This window comes from Pelodiscus sinensis, chromosome 5 (assembly GCF_052426305.1).
Source record: "Pelodiscus sinensis isolate ZL-2025 chromosome 5, ASM5242630v1, whole genome shotgun sequence".
Taxonomy (NCBI): domain Eukaryota; kingdom Metazoa; phylum Chordata; order Testudines; family Trionychidae; genus Pelodiscus; species Pelodiscus sinensis.
Genome location: NC_143056.1, coordinates 24,950,603 through 24,970,922, shown reverse-complemented (window position 1 = coordinate 24,970,922; position 20,320 = coordinate 24,950,603). Strand labels below are relative to the sequence as shown.

Here is a 20,320-nt window from a genome sequence, read left to right as displayed (position 1 = left end):
CATGGGAATCACCTTGCAGAAGCCCCAGTCAGTCAGTTTTAAGGATACTTGTACTGAAAGCTAGTTAAAGTGATATACTTTCTAGGTATGTGTGTTTACACATTTTACTAATCAGTTTTAACTTGCTGTATATTTTTATATTATGTACTAGTAGAAAAACAAGGACCAACAATGCACAGAATCATGAAAGTGAAAAAGGAATGTTCATACAACTAAAACTTGATTAAAAGCAGTTTTGTTTTACTAGAATTACATGCAAAAATCTCAAGATTGTATAGAATTACAGATTCTTGGTAGCTTTACCTCCACAGTGGTTTTATAGGTTTTCAAAAGAAGAGATGCTCTGGCTTCAAGGAACGTCCAAAGTTTAATTTCATTATCCCAACTAACTGGAAACTCAGAGTTGCCAAGAGTGAAGATTTTGTCAATGGCATGCTCTCCTATTAAGTGTTCTTTCAGCTCTTCTGCAACAATCATGAAGAACAATAGGTTAAAAAAAAATCTCACTATTCACTATGGTAATTGACAAATGTAGAAAGCTTTCATTTACAACAATACATGATTTTATATTGATTGAGAGAAAATGTTCTCCTCTTAAAAGAAGTGATCCAACAAACTACTATTGATTTTGAGGGGACTACTAAGCAAAACAAAATAAAAAAAAACCTGAATACTGTTGGTCAAGAGACATCCATTTAAATGTGCCTTTCACAGAATATGTCAAGTGGCTTGTGACAACTGTGGACAGGATGGACTAGGCCCTGAGGCCTCCTGCTGGATGCCTTGTGCTCCTGCCACACCCAGAAAAAGGCAGTGAAAAGTCCTCCAAACAGGCTAGAATGGTTGCAGGGGAAGCAGCCACACAGGGGCTAGGAAAACCATATAAAAGGAACTGCAGAACAGAGCAGCAGTTAGGCTAAATCTACACTGGGAAGGTTTGGTAATGAAAGTGCAGTAGACATGCACAAGTCGCCAAAAGTGAAAAGCAATCAAACCAGATTTTCTGCCTCCCATTGTCAACATTCCATGGCCACATTGCTAGTGCCCAGATGACAGACAGAGCAAAACAGTGCGAGTAAGCATTCCACAGCACAGTGTTGTGGAAAGGCAGAGCTAGTACCTGTGTTTCTTGGGATTCCCCCATAGCTCTGTGAACTCTCCATGTTAAGTAATGTCAAAGCAGCACAGCAGTCTTTCCAGCCCTCTCCCTGCAGCAGCAGTCTGACTGCTGCTGAGTTCCTAGCAGGGCAGAACAGGAGCAATCCAATGATTTGTTCTTTATTTGTTTCCCAAACAGAGCAGTTCACTTAGCTGTCAGATACCTCCCAGAACTTTGAAAGGGGAGGGGCAGCAGGCAGCAGAGATCACAAAACACTGAGCACAGACATCTTGGCAGGCATACTAGTGGAAGCCAGTTCTCTTGACAAAAAAAGCAGTCTACACTGGCTCCTTGTTGACAATAAAGGGAGGGGAAAAGACAAAAGTCTTATGTGGGGCTGGAAGTTCTCTCTCTAAAACTGGATGCTTTTCCCGACATAAGTCACATTGCAGTGTAAATGCTCTCACTGTTTTGTCACCAAAAGGTAGTTTTTGGTGCAAAATATGCCAGTGTAGACGAGGCCTTTGATGTAGAGTAGAACCCAAAGACTGAAGACTGGCCAACTGGCTGGAGTAGCAGGAGTTCTGTAGACACTTCAATGTGGAGTGATAATGGCAAACAGGACAGAGCCCTGAGATAAGAGTGAAGACAGTGCAGGGTAACAGGGAAGAAACCCACAGAATCAGAGCAGCAGTGGAAAGGACCGAGCAGACAATTGATATCTACACGGTCCCTTGACTAGGGCCAAGAGTAGAAGGCAGGAGCAGGTTCCCATCAACCACTGGGGGAAAGCGGCCTGGATCTTGAGGCTTCCTCTGGGGGAGAGGGAAATGAAATGGACTACAGTGGCCTAGCCAAAGGACTGGAACCAGAAGGGCCCTGAGAGGGTAGAGACACTGCCTCCAGGAAGGAAGCTTTGGGGGCACCCTTCTATTCCAGAACAGGAATGAACTGAGATACATTAAAGAAGGCATCAAGAGAGGCCTTGTTAGAATTATACCCAGAAGAGGGTTGTTTTATTTTGTACTCAGAGTGTGTAATTTGAGCAGAGACACCATAAACAAAAAGAATACACGCACATGCACTTGGTCAGTGGGCACTCGCGAAAGCAACCCCGTTACACAACATTACACAAATTTCATTAATCTTAATCTTTTAATGAACAAAACTCTCCCCTGCAAAACATTGTGTCACAAACTTCAAATTAAACATTACCAAAGTTGGTATTAGCATTTATACAATAAGAACATAAGAATGACCATACTGGTCAGACCAAAGGTCCATCTAGCCCAGTAGCCTGTCTGCCGACAGTGGCCAGCACCAAGTACCCCGGAGCGGGTGGACCGAAGACAATGATCAAGCGATTTGCCTCATGCCATCCATCTCCAGCCTCTGACAAACAGAGGCCAGGGACACCATTCCTATCCCCTGGCTAATAGCCTTTTATGGACCTAACCTCCAGGAATTTATCTAGCTTCTCTTTAAACTGTTATAGTTCTAGCCTTCACAGCCTCCTCTGGTAAGGAGTTCCACAGGGTGACTATGCACTGTGTGAAGAACTTTTGCTTATTAGTTTTAAACCTGTTACCCATTAATTTCATTTGGTGTCCTCTAGTCCTTATATTATGGGAACTAATGAATAACTTTTCTTTATTCATCCTCTCCACACCACTCATGATTTTATATACCTCTTTCATATCCCCCCTCAGTCTCCTCTTTTCCAAACTGAAAAGTCCCAGTCGCTTTAACCTCTCTTCATATGGGACCTGTTCCAAACCCCTAATCATTTTAGTTGCCCTTTTCTGAACCCTTTCCAAGGTCAAAATATCTTTTTTGAGGTGAGGAGACCACATCTGTACATATGACTCAAGATGTGGGCATACCATAGTTTTATACAGGGGCAGTAAGATATTCTGTGTCTTATTTTCTATCCTTTTCTTAATAATTCCTAACATTCTATTTGCCAATAAACTTCTGTGTCATGTATAAACAATGAGGAGCCATGTGGCACCTTAAAGACTAACAGATTTATTTGGGCATAAGCTTTCGTGGGTAAAAACCACATCATCAGATGCATGGAGTGGAAATCAGAGGCATCAAAAGAAGAGAGTTACTTATCAAGTGTTTCGACAGTGTTATAGATTATGAGCAAACAAAATGTTGATTTAAATGTTCAAATTGCCAACTCTGGATTTTTGCTAAAGATCAGCATTTTCCATTTCCATAAGAATCTGGTGGTAAAGGCTGAAATATAGTCATTATAAGCATGCGATAAACTAACCTATGAATAAATAAGACTGCAAATCAAAAATAATCTACTGCCAGCAGAAGAAGAAGAAAAAAAAAAGACAGTGGTGATATAAATGGTATAATTTAAAATTAGAGCATTCACTCCATCTTCTATGTTGAGGAGAAAGTCTCAAAATTCTCAAGCTGTCAGCACACTAATATCACATGACCCAGGAATGTGGACTGATGTAATTTTGCATACCTTTAGAAAAGTCAATGGCCTCTAATGTTCTAATAATTTTTAGAATGTTACATAAGAAGACTGTGTTCTATTGTGTTCTCACAGACAAATCAATCCCTTTTCAATTTTCTCCTTAAAACATTCATAGAATATTAGGACTGGAAGGGATCTCGAGGGGTCATCAAGTCCAGTCCCCTGAACTCATAGCAGGACCTTGTACCATCTAGCATGACAGTAAACGATTAAAGTTTCACTTTGAAATTTTCTAGTTTATCTTCCCACTTACAAAATCTCAATCAATAGGAATTTTTGTGAATGTTTTACCTTCACTCATACAAAATACTCGAAGGAAAGCCAGAAGCTGAGCAGAGATTGGAGGCTCAGTGGAGTGCAAGGCAAAAACACTGGAGCTGACCAAAAAAAAAAAGAAAAGAAAAGAAAAGAAAAAGAAAAAAGAAAATGAAAATTAGACTATGGTAACTTCAGTATGAAACAGTCAATGTAGAACACCATAATGTCTGAGTAGGTTCTGAAAAAAATGTCACATCAATTTCTGGGTCTGAACTAAAGAAACTTCTCCAAACTGTTACAGAAAGAGAACAATCACTGCTCCGCAGAAAAGGCAATTTTATACTTAAAATGACTTTTTATATGATTTTCATAATAAATTCATGCTTGAATTTAGTTGCCTGATGAGTAATGTAAAAGTAAGATTACAGGCAGTCCCCACACTTACGTCAGATCCGCACTTACGAACGGGGCTTTTCTCGCCCCGGAGCTCACGGGCGGCAAATCGCCACCCGTGTCCTCCAGGGCGAGAAACGTTTCTCCCAGTCTCCCTGGTCTGCAAAGCCGCTGGACCCCCCCAGCAGACCAGGGACACCCGAGCAAACCCGCCCAGGCGGGGGGAGTCCCGCTGCCTGGGCGGCTTTGCTCCGGGGCAAACGAGCAAAACCACCCAGGCAGCGGGATTCCCCCCGCCTGGGCGGCTTTGCTCCTGTCCCCCTGGTCTGCTGTGGGAGTCCAGCAAAGCCACTGGACCCCCCCAGCAGACCAGGGACACCCGAGCAAAGCCGCTGCCTGGGCAGCTTTGCTCCTGGGCAAACGAGCAAAGCCGCGGCTTTGCTCTGGTGTCCCTGGTCTGCTGGGGGGGGTCCAGCTGCTTTGCTGGAACCCCCCAGCAGACCAGGGGGACAGGAGCAAAGCCTTGGAGCACGCCCGCAGCGGGACAGCCCGGGCGCGCTTGGGCTGTCCCACTGCGGGTGTGCTCCGCGGCTTTGCTCTCCGTCTCCCTGATCTGCAGGGAGACGGGGAGCAAAGCCTTGGAGCACGCCCGTAGCAGGACAGCCCGGGCGCGCGTGGGCTGTCCCGTTGCGGGCGTGCTCCGCGGCTTTGCTCCTGTCCCCCTGGTCTGCTGGGGGTGGGGGGGTGCAGCTAGTGCCCCCCCCCCCCCCCCAGCAGACCAGGCTTTTCTTGCCTACCCCTGGGGTAGAGCAGCTGGGGGCTGCCGGGTTGGTCCCGCAGCGCCACTCCGGACCATCCCGGCAGCACCCCAGCTGCTCTGCCCCAGGCGTCCTGATTCAGCCGCTGCTGATCAGTTTCAGCAGTGGCTGAATCAGGATGCCTGGGGCAGAGCAGCTGGGGTGCTGCTAGGTTGCTCCAGTAGAGCCGAGGAGCCGCGCTGCTGAAGCAACCCAGCAGCACCCCAGCTGCTCTGCCCCAGGCGTCCCCAAGTCAGCCGCTGCTGAAACTGACCAGCGGCTGACTACAGGAAGCCCCAGGCAGAGTTGCTCTGCCCCAGGCTTCCTGGAATCAGCCGCTGATCAGTTTCAGCAGCAGCTGACTTGGGGACGCCTGGGTTTCTTATGCTGAATCTGTATGTAAGTCAGAACTGGCATCCAGATTCAGCTGCGGTTGAAATTGATCAGTTTCAGCAGCGGCTGACGCCAGTTCCGACTTACATACAGATTCAACTTAAGAACAAACCTACAGTCCCTATCTTGTACGTAACCCACTGACTGCCTGTATTCTTATAAAGGGCTGATTTCAAAACGTTAACAAGCAGTACACTGATAAGTATCAGTCATTAATCAATTACTGACAGTCAACAACAGAAGGGCATGGATACTAGTTTCCATTCAGATGGTTCCTTTCCCCTTGAGAAAATAATGTTTCATGATTGCTGCCCACCATACTACTGTCTGAACAGCAGTTTCTTCTAAGTGTTTGAGTACCTTCACTGGCCTTGCGCTCCCAGCAGTGCTTTGCTTTTGAAATGTACAAGAGCCCTTTTAGGGCTCTTGTACATTTCAAAAGCAGGAAAAGTGGGGCCAGAGAGGGACTGTTTGAGGCCCCCGCTGGCCTTGTGCTCCCACAAGTATTTCGCCTTTGAACTGTAGAAAAAGCCAGCAGGGCTGTTCCTGCATTTCAAAGGCGGAGGTGCCCTTATTGACTAATCAAATAGTTGATGCTAATTACATTGACTATTTAATTAGTTGATTAATCTAAATTTAACATCCTTAAGCCACATATTGGTTTACATTTAACCTTTCCACTGTTTTTGATGAAGCACTTAGTATTTCATTTGCTAAATAAATGGACAAGATATTAGGCCTATGCAAACTCTTCAAAAGCAATTTTAATAATGTACTACTGGACTGTATACATTTTGAAATATTTTAAACATGAAAGAAAACATTCAGTTCATTCTGCTTTACTCACGTTGGAATGCCAGCACGAGCTAAGACCTCTGCCTTCATAGCATATAGCCTGTCACTTTTACTCACTCCAAGCTTTATTTTCACTCTGTCATGTGAATTATTATCAAAGAAAAAACCACTGTGGATCACAAATTCAGCATTCGACCGAGTGCCATAAAAAATGTAAATCTAGAGGGATGAAAAGAGAAGTGAAGGGATGGGCAGAAGGGGAAAGTTTAAGATTAATTCACAAAACTGACATACGTGGAAAATTATTTACAGAAAAAGTTATATTGACATGAAATATGTATTTATGTGGTTTTGTCAGAAATGCATGTTTATTTTCTCTTGATTCAAAATAACAGAGTTTCGCCATAAAACTTAAGGAAGTTGCGCAATATGCTCAAAATTTATATATATTGAAATGGGCCTATATTTTATACCCTATCTGCTAAGGGTATGAAATCTTCATATTATATTAAATATATCCATTAGTATTCAGCTGATGCTTTCTATATTATCTCCATTTCCCCAAACTTTTTCTAAAACAAATTTGCATTTTAAGAGTATATTTATTAACAACTTTCCTTTCACTTACAAAAAATATATTTAATATCTACATATGGTAATGTCTTTTGTTATGAGTGCCACATGACTGTAGACATGTTTCAATCTAAACAATCTAAAATATTAGATGAAGCTGCATACATTGCAACAAGTGTTTTAAAATAAGTGAGAATTTAAAGAAAAAAAAAATCACTGAAAGTTCACATTGAAGTTTTTCACCTAGCATTTATCTGTGTAAAGCTGTTGGTACAGCAAGCCACAGCACTAACCGCTGCTTTTTAAGCCGCAAGAACCTCTTTTGGGGGGGAGGGGGGGTATGGAATTGCCATCAGAAATAAGAAATTTATCTTACATATAATTCCAATACAATCACTGACTTTAGAGATAAAAACATTCTAATTACAGACCTTTAAATTACCTTCAATTCATCTTTTAAAAAATTATATCTACAGAAGCTTGCTAGTGATTTAGATTCTTAAATAAGCTTGCATTATAAAGTCAACAATTATATGAATGATAGTTCTATGATATACACTTATAAAGACACAAACCTATGCAAACTTTGGATACATTCAAAGATTTTAAAGCCAGAAGGGACCATTGTAATCTAATTTGACCACCTACACAACACAGGCCACAACATTTCCCTGTACTAATTCCTACTTCAAGGCCAATTACAGCATATCATTAAAAAAAGATGAAGGATAAGAAGGAATATATCAAACATTCTTTAGAGCACAAAAGTTGTAATCCAAGGAAAAAACAGAACTCAAGAGGACTCCAAGTCTTGCACTCATAGATGAGTGCAAGGAACCTGCCTAGGAACTGAAAGTATCCCCAACAAATTAAGTATCAGAACACAAATCTCAGTAATGGGGGAATTATGCCATTTTACTATGGCTTCAAATGCAACAATTGCAGAATTCCCCCAGGATTAAAGACCTAAGCCCCCTTCTGGTCAACGAAATTCTATGCTCAAACTGTTTGGCTGTGTCTGCATTGGCACCCCTTTCCGGAAAAGGGATGCTAATGAGACCAGTCGGAATTGCAAATGCCGCGGGGGATTTAAATATCCCCCTTGGCATTTGCATGAACATGGCTGCCGCTTTTTTCCGGCTCGGGGTTTTGCCGAAGAAAAGCGCCAGTCTAGACGGGATCTTGCGGAAAATTAGCCCTTTTCCGGAAGATCCCTTATTCCTACTTTCAAGGAATAAGGGATCTTGAAAGTAGGAATAAGGGATCTTCCGGAAAAGGGCTAATTTTCCGCAAGAGACCATCTAGACTGGCGCTTTTCTCCGGCAAAACCCCGAGCCGGAAAAAAGCGGCAGCCATTTTCATGCAAATGCCGCAGGGGATATTTAAATCCCTCGCGGCATTTGCAATTCCGACTGGTCTCATTAGCATCCCTTTTCCGGAAAGGGGTGCCAATGTAAACACAGCCCCTATGAACTATAGGTCGAACCTCCCTAGTCTAGCACCCTTGGGATCCCAAACAAGGGAATTTGCTGGACCAGGGGAGGTCAAGCATTTGGGGATCTCCTGGGGCTCCCCTCCTGGCGGCAGCTGTTCCCAGGGGTTCCCTGCCCCCTCCCGCCCCCCATGTGCAGTTGCACCAGCTGCTCCCGTGGGTTCCATCTGCTCCCATCCACTCTGAATCTCTGGGGCCAGGGCTCTCTGGTCTAGCAACATCCATGGTCCAGCTGGACCACAGATGTTGCTGGACAAGAGCATCCCAGACAAGTGACGTTCAACCTGTAACTCAATTCATTAGCTTTTAGAGGACAGATGCTTCTCTTTAGAGAGATTCTGCTTTGTAACAATTTAATACATCATTTCTTAATCGACTGGATGTGAAAGATGTGAGGTCAGCATCTTTCCACTCATCTTCAGAACACACTGTGGAGTTAATAAATGTCTTATCTACACTCAAAGATAAGTCTTATGTCTTATCTGCACTGCGTTGGTGCTGAATATGACTTAGTTTATCCTTGTTTCAGTGAACAATGACATTCAGCATCCAAGAATACATTTGCAGCTAAACTGTGCACAACGGTACTTCATCTGTACTGGTTTTCAGCAACAGGTACCTTTCCTGATGTTGGCAAATCTTTCTGATTTAATGATTGGACCAATTAGTCTCAATCCAGGATGATTACTTTCAGGCTTATTTCTGATGAAGGACTTGGGGCATACAAAGCATATGCCAAATATCTCCAGGATCAATGGTTTTTGTCTACTGGGCTGTTGATAACACCACCTCTTATCTGTTAATTGGACGAGTACTAGCCTATTACAAATTAGTTGAATAAAAACTAAGACAGACATTGCATTGAACAAAACCAAGAGGGAGAGTTCCATCACCTGTGATAGCTGATGAAAACTGAGGGCATGGACCTTTGATAACCATATCTAAAATATATACATCAGTGGCTTTTACAGTATACACTCCCCAGTGATTAAATACATGAAATGGTTGTTACTCAAGGGGAAGCATTCAACTCCTACAGTGGAGATTTGCAAAGAATGATTATGTGACAGTGTACTGTGCTCATTATTTTGACAACTTTAGTTTAGTTTTTTAGCTTTACTAATAATTTACAATGTATTAGCCAACTACAACAAAATCATGATTATAAAGACCACCATACCCACAAGATTCTGCTATTAAATCTTTGCAGAGATATACTGAGCATTACTTTTAGTACCAATTATATTTGCAAGTTGTGTGGCTCTACTGCAGCTAAAAAAACATTCGAGTTTAGTTATTTACAGACAAGCAGAAGTTTGTGTGAAATCTTCACTCCCCTTCACCACAATAGTCAGTTGCATGAACAATACATTTATTTTAAAACTACCACACACACCACCCCTCTACCAAATAGCTATAGTATAGATAACGGTCTCACATTACCTGTTCTCCAGCCTTAAAATCCTGTAGTGCTACACACTCACAACGGTCATCTTCTAAATTGTAGCCAGTGGTGATCTACCCAAGGGGGAAAAAATAATCAGTCTTGAGCATATTATATTTCTTTCCTCCTTATTTTCATAAAGTTGCCTTTTATTAGAGATGGATATTATCTAAAGTAATTGCACACGCTACTTTTCCTTCATCTGACGCAATATGGTTTGCGCTAAATGTTTTATGAATCTTAGGCAATCATTTCTTAGGAATATTAAAAATATCAGCACTGGAGAGATCAGGGAAAGAATTTACTTACCAGAAGTAAATGGAAAGATCTGAGGGAAATACTCTCCATAGCCTACCACTTGCTGGTCTCTACCTCAATCCAATAGCTTATTATAAAGTTCTTGTGCATGAAGTCCCTCCTATGAGGCATGCTGGAGTGCTGCACTGAGTATGTGACGTTCTGTGTCAGAGCCTTCAACTACCAGTGCATTTTGTAATCTCTCTCAATGAAAGAGGTGTGCATAACTAGGGATCTTTAAATAATACCATCTTCAGAGACCTACCATTTACTTGCAAAAATTCTTTTATCTTAAGCTTAGCAATTATTTTTAAATATGGAAGGGATTTTTCTATGGGACCGGGGGGGGGGGCGGGACATTCTTTACCATACACTGAATATATTTCTTTTAAGAATCAGGATAAAAATGTTTATATTAATAAGTAAAGCCACCCTAAAGTGTATTTTTTTAAAAAAGTTAAATCTGGCATGCTCTTAAGCAATCACATTCAACATGGAAAATATCTCAAAGGATTCAAGAGAGTATACTAGACAGAAGAAAGTTGTGCAATCAGAAAACAACTTTTATGACAAGTATTCTAAATCTAGTGTTTTCACAACTACAGTGTAGTAACATAGGTTGTGAACCAGTGTGACAAATTATAAAAAGCCACAGATTTTCTCTCTAGATTGTTACTTCGTTAGAAGTTTGTTTTTTCATTTACAGAGATGATGTTTGAACTCAGGTACTATACCGTGACTGCCATCTTGCATTTGCTTGTTTGAGAAGAGAGCCCCTTAGGCTATCTTGAAAGCTTGGCTGGCAGTTTACATATTAATAATTTTACACTGCTTGCATGTACAGTCAAGCATTTGCAAGCCAAAACAATGCTTTCATAGTGACCACAGGAAACTCTTCTCAAACACAGCAAATCCAAAATGGCAGCCATAAGCAGATCCCTATGGGACACTTATAACAACACTGTACACAGATGCCACAGCTCAAAAATGCATTACATGAATTTTGTGATACTGCAAGTCCCTTATACACTTTTTTTGCAGCCTCGATAATCCAGTTTAACCTGACGCATAACATAGGCCACAATCACTCAAAGATTCCTGTATTGCACTGGATCAATAGCTGTTTAAGTACAACACAGCTATAGAAAGACATGCCAGCTTGATTTCAAAACTGAGTGCTAAAGAATTTATCACACCCCTGGGTAATCTTTTTTAATGGTTAAATATCATCTCTGTTAAAAACGTGCATCCTACTTTTAGTGGCAATTCTCAAAATTTCCTCTCCCAATGACAGAAATGCTTGATATTATCTCAAATGCTTCCTATGTCTTGAACAGTTTCCTTAGTTGCTTCATAAATTAAAGAAACCATTTTCAAATTTCAACAGAACTTCAGATGGGCTGCTCCGAAAATATAGTGCTAGACTCATTATTTACAAAGTTAACAAAGACAAGGGAAACAAGAAAATGAGCTCTGGAGTTGCTTTCCTTTCCAGAAGATGGATAACAAGTTGTCTCTCCATTTAAAGTGTGTTAGGAGCCAAGCGGGCAGGCAGCCCAGCTAAGTTCTGGCTAATACTGGGTCTGGGAGCTCAGACCCTCCCTGGACAGGGGCTACTGTATCAGAAGTAGCAGCATGAGGCAACAAGCAGCCAGTCCGCAAGGGGAGCTGGTTTTTAAACTGGCTCATCTCGTGGACCAGCTCCCGCCTGGTACGCCATGCTGCTGCCTCTGATACAGAGGACACAGCATAGAGTGGGAGGAGCTCCTCAGGAGTAGGACCAGAGCACACTGGCTGCCAGCCCCATCCCTGGGTATGCTAGAATAGTCGAACAACTGATAAGAATTCATGAATAGTTGATTAACTTCAATCAATCAATATTTAACATCGCTAATGAAGATACACATTTTTACATAGTTCTTAGATACAGCTGATCTAATTAGAAGCGTCAGAAGCAAGAAAAAGCTGGATGGACCTAATGCCAGCTAAAACCCAAAGAGCATTTAATAATTTATCATGTGGAAAAAAAGACTTGTGGGACAGAGCAAGAATAGGGACATATTATTGTAATAGGGACTGAATGAAGAGGTATGTCAGACTTCCTTTGGAACAGCACTGGAGAATGCAACATTGTTGTTTTCATATATTCATGCAGTGAGTCAAGTGTTCCCTTGAACTATTTTATCAGGATGCATTATAATCAGAACAAAAAGACTCCTACCCACTCCCCCCAAAGCCTACTAAAATGCATAATTCTGGGTAGATGAGTAAACTGATCTCTATAGGTATCCCTTCTACTTCTTATAATTTAACTAACCTAAACTTGCAATGAGAAGAAAGAGTTCCATCAGAGCTTGTCTAATCACATTCAGTTCCTAAAATCTGCAGCTACCTTCTTTGTTTATATATTGATATACATTTCCTTTAGAGTAAACTACTCAAAGTAATTTGAACAATTGATTACAGATCTCTCAACTTTATCCTTACAGTCTCAGGTCGACAAGTTGCCTATGCATCAAATCTATTCATTAAGTAGCATAACAAAAAATTACCAATACCCGGAGAAATTTGAAATAATTAAAAACAACATGCTTGACCTTGCTTTTACTATAGGCTAAGTTTAAGATTTTTTCAAAGAAACATCGTTTGTCTTCCCTTTTTTCAAATCCCAACTTTTGAAGGCACTCATTAAGGACCATTTAACAAACCTCTCCAAAAGCATCAAGGAAAAGAAATAGGTTAAGGAGAGTTACAGTAAGTACCACACTTGCACCTGGAAAAAAGTCTTGCAGGAGGATTTTTTCTTTCTAAATTGTTTCATGAAGTTTAAGAAATGTTGCATACTTGAGGTTAGTCAAACACTAAATCTATTCTTGAAATAAAGTGACAGTGCTACCAGATTCTGCAACAAGCACTCAGCTGTGAAAGGTACTGGTTAAAGAAAAACAGATAAATAACCATCTCAATCGGAAAGACAAAAGAAACAGCAGCAGCCAGGACTGAATTCTACTGCATTTGGTACAGCCAGCCATCGTGATGTCCTCTACAAAGAAACATGTTGTATGATTTAATGAACCAGACTGCTAATATCAATAGAAAAATGCAAATAATTACTACAGTCTGGCTGAAAATTTAAGTAAAGCTTCACTCATGACCGTACTACTGCTAACACATGCTGACCTGTCATCCACATCAACTCTCCCTTACAGAGACCAGATTACTAAAATATGGAAGAATAGGTCATATATGCTTTTTATATACACGTCATCCTACTTACTGACAACATAATTTGAAAGTATAAACTGTGAAATGTACAGAAGCTTTATGGTTAGCTAAACAAGCCAGGCAAACCATTCTCTTGTGAATTCTCATTTCATCAGTTTAAGATTGATCAATCTGTTACCAAGTTGAGACTTGGGCCTCTATGAGCTGGGAGGAAATCTCAAGCAAGCCAAAATGTCAGCAGGTCTGACTTGCTTTATACACATGCTATCTCTTGAATGTTTAATATGCCCAAAAGTAGTGTTTTTGCATGTATTAAATAGAATTTTTTTGATGTAATAACAGATGTACTGGTTTTGTTGAACTAGATTTTGTTCTTGCCGTTGCAGCCTCCATTACAAGGCTCTTTGGGCATAGTTAAGAGCAGGCAGCATTACTTATGCTTTGGGTATGTCTACACTATCAAGAAGTGTTAATAACACTTATGTCAACACCCAAAAGTCAACAAAACACAAATTGCTAGAGGATGTTTTCTCCCTCTCCCTCTCTCTCTCATATATATATATTTATATATACACACACACATATATACATCTCCACTGATGGTACCATCGTTGACGCCGTTGTAGGAAGGCAGAGCTGATCACTAAACATCTTGGGATCAGTGAGCTCTCCGCGCTGTGGTATGTGAAAGCATGTGGCAGCCTGCCCCTCCACCTTCTAAAGCAGCAGTGTGCCTAACCCTGTGCTCCTAGTGCAGGGCAGAACAGAAGCAATCCAATGATTTGCTCTTTCTTTGTTCTCCAAACAGAGTGGCACACTCAGGTGTCAGATACTTCCCAGACCTTTGAAAGGAGAAGGGTGCAGTGCAGCAGAGATCAAAACACCAAGCAGAGCTATCAGGGCAGGCACTATGGGAAACTGGTGGAAGCCAGTTCTGATGACAAAACAAATAGTGTCTACACTGGCTCTTTGTTGACAAAGGGAGGGGGAAAGAAAAAAGTCTATTATAAGGGTTGAAGTTTTTGTTGCCAAAACTGGGCACTTTTACCAACAAAAGTCGCATTGTAGCGTGTAAGCTCATACTTTTGGCTACATCTAAACTACACCCCTCTCGGCAGAGGGATGAAAATTAGATGCATCGAAACTGCAAATGAAGCCAGGATTTAAATATCCCGCACTTCATTTGCATAATGGCAGCCGCCACTTTTTTCCGAAAGGGGGCTTTTTGAAGAAAAAAAAAACCCCCCAGCAGTTTGGATGGGGCATTTTTGACAGAGATGTATAGGATCTTTCAAAACAGGGCATTTCTGTCGAAAATGCCCCATCTAAACTTCCGGGTCCCCCCCGAAAAAAAGCGACGGCGGCCATTATGCAAATGAAGTGCAGGATATTTAAATCCCAGCTTCATTTGCACTTCCGATACATCTAATTTACATCCCTCTGCCGACAGACAGGTGTAGTTTAGACAGCCTTTGAGTCACCAAAAGGCAGTTTCTCATGACAAAATCTTGTAATGTAGACAAAGCCTCTATCTACACCAGCAATTGAGCAGCAAAGCTTTTATTGTTCACAGGTGCTTAAACACCCTTCCTCTCCCCAAATGACAAAAGCTTTGTTGCGACAAGCACCAGTGTACACGATGCTTTGTCAGCAAGACTGCTCTCCTACTGACAAAGCAAACATTGCTCGTAGACAAGGGGTGGAAGTTTTTTTGATGGCAAAAATTCCAACATACAGTGTTTACGCTGACTTTTAGCGACATGCATTTATCGAGACAGCCATGTCACTAAAAGCTGTGTAATGTAGACATATCCTTAGTTGCAAATTTCTATCCACTTTTTCTCAAGGTAGCCAGTATATAGAAATTGTCTCTCTAAACATCTATCATATTTTCATATACCCAATACAAAAGTATCTAGTCTCATGAAAACCTTGTCTGGTTAGCAACATCAGATACAGAACTTTGTATGTGCGAAGATTAGAAATATTCAAATTTGGCTAGGAAAAAATTTGCCATCAAGCCAGTCTTGTATTATTGGAAAGTTCTCTCAAAGCTGCATACAATACAAAAGAAAAAACTATGCACAGTTTACAATTACATATAAAAGTCTCAAGTATGAGAGATTTTTGTCATTGAAATAGTTATTTCAAGATATTTAAACATTTCTTTAAAGTGTTTGCTTTTGAAGGTCAGCAGGGAAGATGGACTTCCTGTTCAAGAAAAGTAGGCATTAAAATGTGCACTAGTAATTGAAATGGTTTAATATATTAAGTTCTAAAGCTTCTTATCCACATTGAAGAAATCCTTACCAGACCATTGATGTGATTACACATGTCCCATAAAGGAATCAGAGCTAAGGTAACTCGTGAACCATCTTCCGTTGGAATCTGGTTTTGTCGTGTCATAACAGAGGAAACTGCCCATCTGCGAAGAATAAAAATGTCAAAATTGTATTGTTTAAACACAGCTAGTTGATTCAGCTGCAATCCAAAAAACCCCGGCCATTTAGATGAGCATTTCCAAACATTCAAATCTTTGTTTATATAAAAAATGTGCCCTTCTCAAATGCTACCATCAGTATTTCCTGTCCACTTCAGTGTGTGATCACAATGAATCCAGAATTATGAAAACCGAGGTATTAAAAAAAACTGGCCACTACAAACAATGAGTAGTCCTGTGGCACTTGGAAACTAACAAATCTACTAGCTTTCATGGGTAAAACCCATTTCATGAGTTGGACTGGAAATTGCAAATATCAAAGGCGGGGAATTTGCATTTCCATATCAAAAGCTATGAATGGGACACATCCAGCTTGACTTAATTAGCTTCATTAACACTAGTCTTACAATTGACAGGTAACTTATTTTGCTGATAGATATACCCTGGATTCTGTAATTTCTAGACCAACTTATCTGATGAAGTGGGTTTTATCTACAAAAGCTCATGACTTAATAAATTTGTTAGTCTTTAAAGTGACACAGGACTGCTCATTTTTAAAGTTACAGACTAACATGGCTACCCTTCTGAAACTTTTGGCTTGTATAATTTTTTTTTTGTACACCTTAATCATTCACATTTTGGGCAACTTCACACTTAATATTGGCACATCTCTCCCTCCCACACTATCAATGAAAGAAACAAAGTAATGATTCAGGACTACAAAAGGGCTAAATGATCCCTATGACAGCTCATGAATTCCTCTTATTCAGGATATTTTGTCATGCTTAACACAACTCAAGCTCCCTCTTATCTGAACTGATTCCATGTCTTATAACAGTGTTTCTCAACCTTTTTTTAAAATTTATATAAATAAAATACCCCTTTCTAAAAAAAAAAAAAAAAGTTATAAGTACCTCCAGTTTTCAGACCCACACATTTTTTTCTATGATTGCAACACATTTATTTAATCGTCCCTGGGCAGGCAATGAAATTTTTGGGTGTAAAAAGTACAAAAATAATAAAGAGCTGTAAAACTCAGAACAAAATTTCAGTTGTCTTGATGCACCCCACAGAGTACCTAAGGGTACTCATACCACTGGTTGAGAAACACTGTCTTATAACACCTCCAAAATGCACTCTGGGTCACATGTATAGTAAAAGATTTCTAGGTCTCACACAAAATATCACTTCCAAGGTAATATATGCAGGCAAAACCTTTTGTGAAAAATAAGGGGGCTTAAACAGCAGAATAAAAATTATCTAAAAGTTACTCAAAGAACACACTTATCTCAGGATGTCATGTGTCACTTGGCTAAATTAACTTTTCTTCTTGCCTCCCCTCCCCGATTAATGACAATTTCTATATGATTGTTGTAATGTAACACTTACTCTATTCTTTGTTGTTTCTAAAAAGAAACAATGAGTATCTTAAACTACTTAAAAGATCACAAACAAGGTTCCTTATTTCTAATGAAGCATTTTTCACTTTTCAAGAGCCCAAGATTCACTTTAAAAAATACACCAACCTGTAGTCGTCATAAGTGAAAGAATCCTTTAAGGGCAGTTTGCTGGCATTAGGATGGGTCTGGCAAGTAGACATTTCAGAAAGAAGTGAAAAGAAAAAAAAAAATCAGAAATCAGTCAGCAGAATTTTCATTATTTAGCTGCCTAACAGATCCTAACAAGAGCCAAATGAAGCAGGAGGCGTCCAGCCGCGCTACAGAGGGATCATCATGCTATTATGCTCTCATACATCACTGTCAACTTAATTTGTTGTGCCCAGCAGCCGCCATAAATCTGTTTCTTCATATTTCAAGACTGGAACCCACAGACACGACACAAATAAAAATTTAAGGTGGACTGACTCCATAAAGGTAAAAAATAATCAACCTTACAAAACCCAAACAAGCAAGTTCTACAATCCCCACTCCTATCCTGGAATCTTAATTCTGCTTTACATATGAAGAATAAATTTATTATAAATCTTTCTTTCATTCCTTGTATCTACGAAAGGTGCATTCCACATTTCAGGAATCGCAATAGACTAAAATATTTATATAGTTTTAGTGACTCACGTAGGTTAGATAGTTTTAGTGCAGTAATCAAATGTAAACAAACTCATCCAGAAGTAGGATAATTCTATTTATCACATTACATATAAAGTTAAATATTTTAGTTGACATTAGCAAATCAAGTAATGTGGTTAATTTTTTTTTTAAAACCTATCACTCATTTCTGGTAAATGACTTCCTGGAAGAATCCAATATGCAGTATATGTAAAATAGGCCATCATACATTTTTCTAAGATGACTTGGACATTTCAAGCACTTTAAAACTTTATCCCAATTAACAGACTGAAAGCTATATTACCATAATTTTAATCTTCAAATTCAATTAAGTCTGTAGACACATTGCAGTAAGTGATCAAATGAACAAATGGTTATTTCTTAAGATACAAATGAATTTTTGCTTGGCTGTATCTTTGCAACACTGTTAATACATGAAGCTCCATGTAGTATGCAGTTTTTACTCTTGATGCATTAGCATCAAAAGTGCATGGTAATTTATCATCTCTCACTGTAATGTACTTGCTGGCACTGTGTGCAGGACAGTAGGGGATGAGGTAAAAGTGGCTCAAACCGTAAATCAATTAGAAAACAAAAGCTTGCGCTCAGTGTGCAATTTTAGGCAAATTATACATTACAAAAGACTGCCAATTGGGTGTTAGGTCCCAGGTGTCTGCTCTCCCCAATCCCTATAGTTAACCCTTTGGATGGATTAGCTCTAAAATTTATGATTTTTAAGTAAAAGCTAATAACTTGAGCTTCTCTTTTAAAAATCAGTGAGAGCTTCTACATTTCTATATATATTATACCTTGCACAGCATGTTACCTTGGGTTTAAACAATCACATTTTACAAAATAATTTCCTTTTCTTACAAAACCACTAACACAATATTGAGCCATAAGCAGCATATTTTAGGAGGCTTGTTCTCTTGCTAAACTATACAGTAAAAGATGACCATGCTAGAATCAAAGATAACTGAAATTATGTATTCTACTACAATTCTAAAAAAACCTCAATTATTTCTTTAAAATTTAATTTCCATTCTGATTATCAGTATATCAATAGCCTTGTATAATCAACTAAACATCCATGAAAGTTAACATTTTCAAGTGAAATAAAAATATTAACAGCATAATCATTTGATTTTAAAGAATATGCACTAGAACATTTACATAGAGCTATTACAAATTGGTAATTTACGTAGAGCTATTACAAATTGGTAACTGTCAAAGCAAACTTCATTCCATGCCTAGCAATCCTAATGAAAATTTTCTGTGAACAGTGAAATTTTGAAATAATTTTATTATCGTTTCCCATTTATATTTAAAACGCATAGTTAATCCACGAATATGTCGGCATATCGCTAATGATTACAAAGTTATTCTATTTGCTGCTGTAATTTTTATTAAAACAATTTTGCTCAAGAAAAGCAACATGGAGTTTTTCAACTGTCATATCGATATTAGTTTTGACTAAACAGTTCATAATCACCAGGAGAGACCTAGTAAGTGTGACACTGATGCCATCTACTGGCACTGGAGCAGAATAATCACCAAAATGCTGTGCCTAAAATAAGATCATTTCCTCTTGAATTTGATCAATAGTCATAGCATGGCCTGGCAAGATCAAAATCCTTCAAAACCCTCCTCCCTTAATTCACAACAGCTGGCTTTAGAATAAACATGACACTAATTAAAATGAAAATCTCCTCCAGCATTACCAACTAGACGCTGTTGGCTCATTCTAATTCACCATTGTTAAGTCCTAATATTTGAAACCAAAATTTAGTGTAAACTTATACTACTTTAAAATCAAGAGTATGCAGCAGTTTATCTTGAGATCAAACGAAACTTTAGGTGTACAAGAAATACTTACTTTTCATACCAACTACCATTACGGACAAGATGAATGATTGTCAACAATTCTATCCATAGTCAGAATGTACTAAAAAAAGGTGAATGGTTTATAAACAGGAAACTAAGGATCTCAATATTTTTACAGGGTTTTCCTTTCAAACAAACTTGGATTTCAAAGGTCTTCGACTGAACATGCTAAAGTGAAGTTCTTAAATTAAGCATCAGATCAAGTACTACATAGGAAGAAAATAATCAGCCAAAGTGTCCTAACCATGACCTACAGCGAGAATCTTTAGAAAGCAAGAGAGCAGTTCACATTATGATCAAGCAGCCATTGGCCTCTCCAAGAGTATGAATTCGTGTTAATTTTGATGGTGTAGTTTTTGTATTTGGAGATATTCTGACATCAAGGAACTATACTGAGACCAACAGTTAATTTCAGATGGGCTATTGAACACCCAGCCATCAGAAGGTAACGACTTTCAGTAACTACATACATCAATCCAGATTTTCAACATGTGACCTCAGAGTGAAGGCTGTGTATTCCATTAATCCCCTCATTTATAAATTTCTAGAAATTAAAGACTGACATCTTTTAACAGATGAGGTACATGTAACCAATGTTTTATATGGATTAATTATAACAAAGGGCAAGAATGGTATGGTTTTGTAATAAAAGATGCAAGCC

General features: G+C 39.4%; 1 protein-coding gene across 4 annotated transcripts in view; it reads right to left on the bottom strand.

Moving 5' to 3' along the window:
• SETD3 (SET domain containing 3, actin N3(tau)-histidine methyltransferase) overlaps positions 1 to 20,320 on the bottom strand; it is a 73,647-nt gene that overhangs the window by 2,616 nt on the left and 50,711 nt on the right. For 3 of the 4 annotated variants that reach the window (XM_075926603.2, XM_006123762.5, XM_075926600.2), the window contains exons 7-12: positions 17,236 to 17,294; positions 15,580 to 15,694; positions 9,747 to 9,821; positions 6,291 to 6,457; positions 3,894 to 3,979; positions 304 to 464 (exon numbers count right to left, since the gene is read on the bottom strand). In XM_075926603.2, coding sequence (XP_075782718.1) covers positions 304 to 464; positions 3,894 to 3,979; positions 6,291 to 6,457; positions 9,747 to 9,821; positions 15,580 to 15,694; positions 17,236 to 17,294 — 663 coding nt within the window. The remainder of the gene's footprint in view (positions 1 to 303; positions 465 to 3,893; positions 3,980 to 6,290; positions 6,458 to 9,746; positions 9,822 to 15,579; positions 15,695 to 17,235; positions 17,295 to 20,320) is intronic. The other variant, XM_075926602.2, reaches the window with a different exon arrangement.